The sequence below is a fragment of the Pyxicephalus adspersus genome, chromosome 10 (genome assembly GCF_032062135.1).
Source record: "Pyxicephalus adspersus chromosome 10, UCB_Pads_2.0, whole genome shotgun sequence".
NCBI lineage: Eukaryota > Metazoa > Chordata > Amphibia > Anura > Pyxicephalidae > Pyxicephalus > Pyxicephalus adspersus.
The window spans coordinates 59,925,371-59,936,351 of NC_092867.1; the positions used below are offsets into that span (position 1 = coordinate 59,925,371).

Here is a 10,981-nt window from a genome sequence, read left to right on the forward strand (position 1 = left end):
TATCACCCTGGGGTTAAGAACGTCAAGGCGGACGCTTTGTCGCGTAGCTTTCCTGGGGGGGTGGGGTTTCAGAAGATCCTGGTCCGATATTGTCTGAAGGTGTAGTAATATCCGCCCTTTATCCCGATCTTAAGGCTGAGGTATTGGAGGCTGTTGCACCCAAAGGTTGTTTATGAATATGTAAATAGATATGTCGATATTTATATACATATATGTACGTATAGTTATGTGTGCGGGGATATATGTATATAGTACACTGTAGGATAAATCCTAATAGTTAGACTGTATCTAAGTAGCATGAAACAATACAGGAATACAGTGCAAGAATGTTGTGGGTAAACATGAAACCCGTTTTATCTTTGTACTGGCCTCTGGCCCTCCTAGGGGGTCTCCAAGTGTAGGACTTCACAGAAGTAACAAACTGGTGATAAAACAGCTGTAAGGTCATGAAACAAGACCTATTTTCCCATAACAAACAGATCACCAGCAGGGCCTTCAAGGGGCAATAAATCCATCAACCCTGAGTCAGAAGAAGATGGAGGCATAATTGAACAGATGGGCTGGGTTGATGGCCCATCCAGACCTTTTGGTGACAACTGAAATTAGATGACCCCACCTGGCTTTACCTGCAGCTGCTCATATCAACTTAGCTAGGAGGCCTAGTAAATTCCTGAAGTTGCAGTAATCAATAGTCATCTTACAGTACATACAGCTTGTTCAAAGATTCTAAGTATTAATTGTTATTTATGGATCTCCTCTTCCTGAGAAAGTGGACATAGACTCCGTGAAACGTGTTGAAGTTGTTGGAATACCTCATTAAGAGAGGTTTTCATCAATCAATCTTTTTCCCCATCTACATCATCCAATCTTGGACCTGCGCACTGCAAGATAAGGTGACGTACGAAGAAGAACCCACAAGTAGGGTGAAGAAGATGGTGGTGGAGTCCAGGATACCAAGCGTTTATGAGCTCTATTTCATATAATGTTCCATAATTCTATCGGTAGTTCCTGTCCCAAATAGTCTCCCACTTACACATAGGTCCTTCCACCTTGAGCACGCCTCTGGGCATGGGATAAATAACAGCAATAACCCTGTAAGTATAATAACTATAAACCCGCAATAGTATCCTGAGGCAATTACTGATGCACCTCAAACACAAATATTAGGCCAGTATATAACATATTAATAATTGCTGGGTCCCAACATAGCTATGATATATCAACAACATAATATCACCACCATCCAGAGCGATATTCTTTGCCATTTTGTTGACCTGGGACCTCAAAGTAGCAGTCCATCCATGTGGTAGGAAGAATTCCCATGTCCTCCTAAATAAAGTAAGAGAACAAAGTCATCGAGGGGTAGTGCCCTCTCATGTGGAAGCTGGACTGGAGCAATGTTGTCGTTTCTTGCTTCTGGCTACCTGCCACTCCGGTGAGGTGGTTCAATACACAGGAATAGGTTCCCATCCAGATATTATAGGACAGTCAATACCTAGATCCGCACAAAACTTGCAGTGGTCCTCCAAGTAGTGTAACACAGCCGAAGTGCCATCTTTGTGTGCGGAAGTGATGTCACACGTGACTAGGAAGTTCCGGGTTATAGGTGTGTTGGGAGGAAGTTGAGAGGAGACATTGTTGGCACTGGTAAGAGGAGATAATAACAATATTTTAGATTTACACGATGTAACCCTTTGCCATGTCTGTCCTGGCCTATGAACCAGACAATTACTTAACATTACAAGTTTTGATGAAAACAGAGATAAAGCACTAAGTGTATGAGAGGACTGTACACTACATACACACACCAGGCTACATACACATATCACATGATTCTTGCCCAATAATCTCCTCGGGTGATATTGGACGAGAATCTGGCGTTTGTAAAGCGCCTGCCGTTCGACATCAGGATAATGGTCGTGGCAGGTCTACGGATGAGGAACGATCATAATGAAAGTGAAGGGGAGAGAGCACAGCGGGGTGCCGCCGTGTGGTTCTCTCTCGAGCAGAGCAGAACTCCTTCATGCATCACTCGGTCTTTAGTGCTTGGAAACAATTGGGAAAGATCCTTTCCGAGGACAAATATTGCACATGTGTATGCAGCCTAAATCCTGTACTCCTGCATGCCCCTTTAAATTTTCACATCTCATGGAGAGCCCAGAGTTAAAGAGCAAATTCCTCCCCTTTGGGTATTTTATGACTCATATTGAGTAAGAGAATAAAGAGTTTATCAGCATCTCACCGTTTGGTGTTGGTCTCTTGCTGTCTGGTGTATAAAAATAATGGAGCTCCAGTGTGTATATAAGCATAAAATATAATTGAGAACTTAGGCATAGGTGGGACAAAGAATGCCCATGGGTGAAGTACTGGGGTCCTGGGGTTGTTGCATCTATCCTCCACCTCTCCGACAACATGATCAGTTTGGGTTGTCAAACCCTCTAATTTGGGGTGTGCATAACAAAAAACAATGGCATATGCAAAAACACAACAAAGGCATATACAGCTAGTAAAACACTAAGTCCAAAACAGGAAACATTCTCGGTAATGTTCAGCAAAGTTTACGTGACTATACCTACTGAAACTACAGCAGGGAATCTTCTTTAGGAAAAGATGGAGTTCCCACAGAAGAGACTTCAGTGTTATCTCTCACTAAACTACCTGAACAGAGAAAACTTTCACACGAGCGTCCTTTTTCATGTTCAGATTGTGGGAAATGCTTCATTAAGAAACAACAATTCATTATACACCGGAGAATTCACACAGGTGAACGTCCTTTTTCATGTTTAGAGTGCGGGAAAAATTTCACTACGAATCAACACCTTCTTGTACACCAAAGAGTTCACACTGATGAGCGTCCTTTTTCATGTTTAGATTGTGGGATAAGTTTCACCTGCCAAGGAAGCTTTCAATTACACCAAAGAATTCACACAGGTGAAGTTCCATTCACATGTTCAGAGTGTGGAAAATGTTTTACTAATAAACACTATTTTGTTGTACATCAGAGAATTCATACAGGTGAACGTCCTTTTTGCTGTTCAGAATGCGGGAAAAGTTTCACCATGAAACATCACTTACTTAGACATGGGAGAATTCACACAGGTGAACGCCCCTTTTCCTGTTCAGAGTGTGGGAAATGTTTCACAATGAAGGAGCACCTAGTTACACATCAGAAAATACACAAAAGCAAGCATACATTTTCCTGTTCTGAGTGTGGAAAATGTTTCGCACAGAAAGAACAGCTTCGCATACATCAGAAAACCCACATACCTGTGCATCCTTTCTCCTGTTCAGAGTGTGGGAAATTTTTCACTACGAATGAACACTTAGTTGCACACCAGAAAATCCACACGGGTGAGCGTCCATTTTCCTGTTTAGAATGTGGGAAATCTTTTACGAAAAAAAATTATCTTCATATCCACCAGAGGATGCACAAGGGAGATTGTCCTTTATCTTGCGCAGAGTGCGGGAAAAGATTTATTAACTCAAGAGATTTTATGGAGCACCAAAGGTTACACACAGGTGAACGCCCCTTTGCTTGCACGGAATGTGGAAAAAGTTTTGTACGCAAATCAGCCCTTCTTAAACATCAGAAGATCCACACCAGTGAGCGTCGCTTCACATGCGCGGAGTGCGGGAAAAGTTTCATTCACAATGGACAGCTTCTTACGCACCAGAGAGTTCACACGGGTGAGTGTCCTTACCCATGTGCAGAGTGTGGGAAACCATTTACAAACCAAGGAAATTTGAGAGCAAGTTCAAGGTCACTACTGGGATCAGTAAAGAGTCAGCACCGACAAATCATCAGACTACCTTCAAGTGTATGTTCTGTGGAGAGAACCACTCCATACACAAGTGCCAACAATTGAAGGAGAAATCCCCAGATGAAAAGAAGTTTGTACTTGATAACCAACTGTGTTTTGGATGTTTAGGAAAGGGCCATGTTACTAAGGAGTGTAAGAAAAGGGCCACATGCAGTTTTTGCAAAGGACATCATCCTACACCACTACATGAAGAGCGTCCAAAGAAAGAGAAATCCTCAACACCTAGAGATACTGAGGAAGAAAAAAAAGTCTCAGTATTCTCTTGCAGAGTGAAGGAAGGAGAAATCAATGGCACGTCAATGGTTGTACCAGTGTGCATCTCAAATCCTAAAAGGAGAAACAAGAAGGTGTATGCCTATGCGCTACTAGATGCCCAGAGTGACGTCACCTTCATTGATCAAGAAATCTGCAAGAAATTAGAACTAGCTACAGAACCAGTGAAACTCAAACTCACCACAATGACAGGAAGAGACACATTGATCAACAGTCAAAGAGTCAAAGGACTGAGAGTTAGAGGACTTCATTCAAACTGCATATTAGATCTACCTCCAGCTTATACAAAGGACGACATACCTCTAGATCGAGATTGCATACCTACCTGTGAAACAGCCAACAAATGGGAGCACCTATCTGTCATATCTCATGAAATGTCCCCGCTGAAGGAGTTTGGTGTTGGACTGTTGATAGGTTACAACTGTCCCGAGGCCTTGGTACCAAGAAAGGTAATCACAGGAGGAAAAGGTGAACCTTACGCAGTTCTATCTGATCTAGGATGGGGTGTTGTTGGAGGAAAACAGCAGATTGCAAACTCAAGACAGGTGACAGGACTGTGTCATCGAATATCTGTCCAAGAGTTACCAACTGTAAAGCTACGAGAGTGATAGGAGAAGGAAAGATACACTGTGCCCTGGTTATGGGAAAGGCCAGAGTCGCACCCAACAGTATTCAGACAATACCAAGACTTGAACTGACAGCAGCTGTTGTTTCAGCATCAGTAAGCAAGTTTCTGAAAGAAGAATTGGAAATCGAAAATAGATGAAGAGTATTTTTTGACAGACTCACAAGTTGTCCTAGGATACATAAACAATGAAGCCCGAAGATCCCATGTCTTTGTCGCGAACAGAGTTCAGAAAATTCGGGAAGCACCAACCCAGAACATTGGCATTATATTGACACTAACCATAATCCAGCAGATCATGCTTCAAGAGGCCTGAATGTAACAGAATTGAAAAATTCAAACTGGTTCACCGGTCCAGAGATCCTTTGGGAAAATGAAATCATACCCAGTAAAGGTCAAACAGAACTGTCTATGGGTGATCCAGAAGTAAGAGTTGTTCAAACATTGAGTACTGCTGTCAAGTGTCAAGATGACATACGTATTAGAGGAATTATAGCGTAAAGACAGTCTGATCAGACTAAAGAGAGACAGAAATAATAATTCTTCTAATGCCACAGCGCACAAGGCACCTCATGGTGCTGCGCCTGCCACACCCTGTCTCATGCACATGGCCCCTTTCAGAAAAGCCCAATACAGCAACCCATGGGGCTGCAGGCCCCTCACAATTTATTAAACAAGGATCGGTGTATAAAAATCCTGATGTGCGCCCTTCATGGCAGCAACATCTTCAAATGTTACCCACCAAGGCAGATTTTCAGCATCTTATTACAGAAGTACAGTCTACCCTGCGATCTGAATAGGGGCCCTACGTGCAAATTTACAGTCCCTAGCTGGAAGAGTGGGGGATCTTGATGAGAATTTACATCAGGCCAAGGTGATATAGAAGCCTTAACCCATAAACCCCAGGACTATCACTTGAAAATCAGAGATTTTTATCGCCATGTGGAAGATATGGACAATAAAACTGGAAGAAACAACATCTGGGTCCGTGGTTTACCGGAGGCTACCCAAAATTCAGATTTGAAGCTAGTGTTGCAAGCCTTTTTTTAACCGCGTGTTGGGGCGCCCTTCTTCACGTTATCGGCATTACTATGGCATTTCGGACCTCGAGGCAACCTGCCTTGGCCGTGAGACCGCGGGAGGTTCTTTGTCATCTGACAGATACAGCTCCTAAGGATGAGATTATGGCGGCCGCAAGAAATATGTGTAATCTGGAGTTTGATGGCGCTCCCCTACAGCTTTTTCAGGATTTATCCTGGCACACCCTACAACATTGGCGCCTTCTGCAACCACTCCTCACCATTCTGCGGGATAATCATATCCCCTATAGATGGGGCTTCCCGTTCAGCCTAACGGCGCGCAGGGATGGCTTATCAGCTGTGCTATGCTATGCAGAGCACCTCCCCTCCTTCTGCCCGGACTTGAGAATTTCTTTGCCCAAACTCCCAGGATGGGAGCTGGAGGGCCCCTCACCTTTGTCCATCATTATGGCAGGAGATTAGGCCAAAGAAGCAATCCAGACAAAGGGTTCAACATTCTTCCCCACCCACAGCCCCTCTGGATGGTAGGCAACGTTGAGAGGGGTTTTGTATATCATATCCTTTTTGATACTGACATTTACATACTGTTTATCTCAGAGAATGATGTCTTTTTTTACTACTATGTTCATACAATGTTTTAGCACTTTGCTTCTCTCTACTTTAACCTGTTGGAGATTACCACTGGGTTTCTACCCTTACTGTTATTGCTGTATTACTTATGTTTACTGTTACATATGTTGGACCTCACTAATTGGTGAGGCTCCGTGCACTTAAAGGAGATGTCTCAGGAATTGATGCTAATTCATACTCTAGAAACCTACCTGACATGATATGGATGTGCTATCCCAATGTTAATTAGATAGCGCCTAGACTAGGTCGTATTTTTGTTTATGGTGCACATGATGTTATTTCCCTGCATTTTTCTTTCTTTGCCCTGTGACTTCTTGGGGAATCCTGCACCAGACCTGGTTTTTGGGGCGAGGTGTGGGACATCCCCTTGAAGCTCCTATCCTGTTAGACTGCCAGTCAATTTGGTTTCTGATGTTATCTTGTTTGTCTGTTCATTGCCCTGGGGACTGTTGGCCCCTGACCCCCTTGGAAGTGTTGGTATGCCCGCCAGTTACTGTTGTTTCCCAGTGGTTCTTAGGGACCCCTGAGGGCCAGTGGGCGACGAACACCCCTCAGTCGCTTATTTGTAACTGATTCAGTTTGGTTTAATGTATGTGTGTTTAATTTTTGGTTCCCCTGTCCTTCTTTCTTTCCTCCAGTCCTTTCTCCCCCCCCCCCCCATAAAGAGGGCATTTTGCACTGCTTCATGATGCCAGTCTGGGTGCAAGTGGTTTGCCTTCCTACCAGATCTTCCACAGATAAAATGGTTCTAATTGGATTGTATTTTAATGGCGACTAAAATTTTTTCTCTCAATGTGAAGGGGCTGAATTCTAACACCAACTGGCGCTCAGGAAATTTAAACGCCATTCCGCAGAGGTTGTTTTCCTGCAGGAGACACATTTTGATCACACAGGCACTTGTTATACTACCAAGCCCAAGATACTTTATACCATGACTTGAAAAAATAAAAGTTTGGAAATCATTCAGATTTAAGGAAACAAAAACATGTTCTACCTGAGATGTATTAACATTATTAGGGTACTCAGAATTTACATAGCGCCAAAATATTATGCAGCGCTTTACAGAGTCCATAGTCATGTCACTAGCTGTCCCTCGAGGAATGGATATTTATTTTACAAAAACTTTGTCTCCAAATACTACCCGCATGCCCATATGGCAAATTCTCCCTCCAGGTAGAAAGCAGGGGTTGCCATTTTAATTAGGACTCCTTTAAGTTTACACCAACCCGCCCCGTTATTTACCCTGATGGCCGGTTTATAATCCTACATGGTGCAAGGAGTCCCCTTGACTTAATATCCATGCTCCTAATGTGGGTCAGCTGCCATTGCTCTCTAAGATATTGGCTTTACTGGACGAGTTTCCCCATACGTACCTTATATTTGGGGGTGATTTTACTGTAAATTTCCCCCCAACTCAGGATGGGCTGTCTACCTTCACACCCCCTCCGCCAGCTTCTGTTCTGCAGCAATCTAAGGCCTTTCGACAGCTCATTAGACGCTACCAATTATACGATAGCTGGCGCATTCAGCACCCAACGAGTAGACAGTTCACATTTTACTCACTGCCTCACCACACTCACACTCACATTGATTATATTTTTTTCAACCTTCCGCTACTGCGGAACAGTGTAACTGCTGACATTCATCCTATAACTTGGTCAGAACATGCCCCGGTCACCCTGGATGTTTTACTTGCGCCCTCTAAAACTAGAGTCTACCATTGGAGACAGAATGACTTTTTCCTTAAAAATGAAGACACCAAATCGGTCCTCACTACAGGTATTCAAAACTATATAGTGGTGCATACTTCTACACTTTGGAAGGCTCACAAGGCGGTTATTAGAGGCCAATGTGTGGCTCTGAGCTCTCGCTTAAAACGTAACTCTAATATGCAACGCACTCTGAGCAAGAGCTATGCTCTGCGGAGGCGAAACTTATCAATAGGCCGTCAGTGGCTCTCGTGCGGGAGGTGACGTCCTTCCGCTCTAAATTGAGGGCTCTGGAATTGAGAAAAGTCAGTTGGATGATGCAACGCACCCGACAAATATACTACCACAAAGGTAACTATGGCACGTAAATTACGAGATGCACAGGTCAATTTCTCTCCCATGGCCATCAAAGACGAACATGGGGTAATAAGATATGATCCATCCTGTATAGCCTCTTGTTTTCCAACCTACAACACTCAACTGTATCAGTCCGTGCATCAAGCAGAACTAGATCTACCCCAGCTGTCGGAAGAGCACCTAGAACATTTCAACCGACCCATTACCAAGGAAGAAATCTCTAAAATGATATCTCATCTTCCCTCTAATAAAGCTCCTGGTGCAGATGGCCTATCGTACTTATATTACAAAACCTTTCTACCAGAATTACTCCCACACTTAGAAGCTTTATTTAATTATTTTTTGTGTGGTAAACCTATTCCGCCTTCCATGTCTGGCTCCCACATCACGGTTATACCCAAATCGGGTAAAGATTCGATATACTGTGCTAACTATAGACCCATAACACTACTTATTTTGGATCTTAAAATTTACACCAAACTGCTGGCCAACAGACTCTCTAAGCTCCTTCCATATTTAGTACATGGGGACCAAACTGGTTTTATCCCATTTTATCATGCAAGTGATAACACACGAAGGGTTATTGATGGTATAGATATCCTTAACAAACATGAAGCCCCATTCCTGATTCTTAGCCTAGATGCAGAGAAGGCGTTTGATCGCCTTAGTTGGCTGTTTATGTTTTCCACACTTGCCAAGCTGGGATATTCAGGACCTTTTGCCAAGGCAATTCGGTCCCTTTTATAGAAGCCCCACAGCCTCTGTTAAATTGCCCCACGTCTGTTCCAGACAATTTTCTATGAAAAAAAAGGCACACATCAGGGGTGCCCATTGTCCCTCTTTCTGTTTGCTTTATGTATCGAACCTTTGGCAGCAAAAAGTAGGTTCAATCCAGATATCCAAGGTGTTTGGGTAAAGGACACAACCTACTATTATTTCTGAACTACACTGGTTTGGTGAAATTTCAGGTTACAAGTTGAACTTCTCTAAAACAGGGACCCTAACTTTACATATGCCAAACCTGCAACTTTCAGCGTTGCAAGACAGGTACTCCTTTATGTGGCGGGAACATTCTATTGGTTACTTAGGCACTCAGATAACGGCTACATCCGGCCAGCTACACTTGTGTAATTTTCCCCCATTGTTCTTAGAGCTTCATAACTACTTGAACAAATGGAAAACACACGGTTATCACTTCTGGGACATATAGCATCAGTAAAAATGATGCTCCTACCTAAACTTTTATATTTATTCAAGACCATCCCAGTGCGGGTTCCCGTCCAGACCCTGAAAAAGCTACAAGCTGGTTTTTTGAACTTTATCTAGGCACATAAGCGACACAGACTTTCTAATTCGGTAGTTTGTACACCAAGGGAGCTTGGAGGTCTGGTAGCCCTAGATCTGCCTAAATATTATGTGGCGGCCCATTTACGCTATTTGCCTTTTTGGACCTCATTAACTTCCTCCACTTTTTGTAGGGAATTGGAGGAATCCTGGATCGCTCCAATCCACCCTAATGTGATGCTTTGGAGCTCCTCCCTCCTATTGGCAGATAAGGATTTGCTTTCACCAATGCTGTTTACTAGAAACCTATGGCGGATTTTTAAGATTAAATATACTCTATCCTCCACAGCATCAGTACTGACGCCCATTATCCACAACCCCCTACAGGCGTCCAGGTTTACAGAAACTACTTCCTTTGGGAGGACATGCATGAATGGTCCATATACTAAAAGTCTGGTTTCTTCAATTTACCGCCTCCTTCATACAAGCATACAAGGGATTTCTGGTAAATTTGCATATATGAGCACCTGGGAATGTATTCTAGGCTGCACTTTGGACAGTGATGAGTGGTCAGATATCTGGGAAGCAGCACAAAAAAGTTTGCCAAAAGGAAAATTTGTACAAAATATTATTTCGATGGTACCACACACCGGATTTGTTGCACAGGTTGTTTCCCGCTGTGGACCCTATTTGCTGGCGATGTGGGACACAGCGGGGAACTCTGGAACATGTGTTCTGGTACTGTCCCAATATTCAGAGTTATTGGGACCGGGTCCATAAGCTGCTTCAAGATGTGACCCAACAACAGCTTTTACTAGATCCACTTAACCATTTGTTGGGGCTACCCTTTACGGGCCTCCCCAAACTTACTAGTAAACTGATTGCCCATATAATGGTGGCAGCTCGCACCCTGATTCCAACCAGATGGAAATCCACCTTGCCTCCCTCTCTAGAGGATTTTTACCCGTATCCAAGATGTTCGCCTAATGGAATACCCTATGGCCCCTATACAAAACAAAATGGATTGATTCAAATTGATTTGGGATCCATGTGATGCCTTCTACTCGCAATTGCAAGATTAGGGAACAGTTGTGCATACTTTACCCTGGAATATCTTACTATTAATTGGCCGCCTGCCCCCCTTTTATTGCTCCAGGCTGTTAATACTATGACTTATTACATGTTTTTGTTTTTATTGTGTGTTTTTTTACTTTTATTTTTATTTTTTTTCCTTTTTTTTTT

General features: G+C 43.2%; 1 protein-coding gene across 1 annotated transcript in view; it reads left to right on the forward strand.

Annotated features, from left to right (window-relative positions):
* Positions 1-1,211: 1,211 nt before the first annotated feature.
* Positions 1,212-10,981, forward strand: part of LOC140338916 (uncharacterized) — a 24,630-nt gene continuing 14,860 nt past the window's right edge. The window contains exons 1-3 of the mRNA XM_072423229.1: positions 1,212-1,306; positions 2,588-3,783; positions 3,930-4,543. Coding sequence (XP_072279330.1) covers positions 1,212-1,306; positions 2,588-3,783; positions 3,930-4,543 — 1,905 coding nt within the window. The remainder of the gene's footprint in view (positions 1,307-2,587; positions 3,784-3,929; positions 4,544-10,981) is intronic.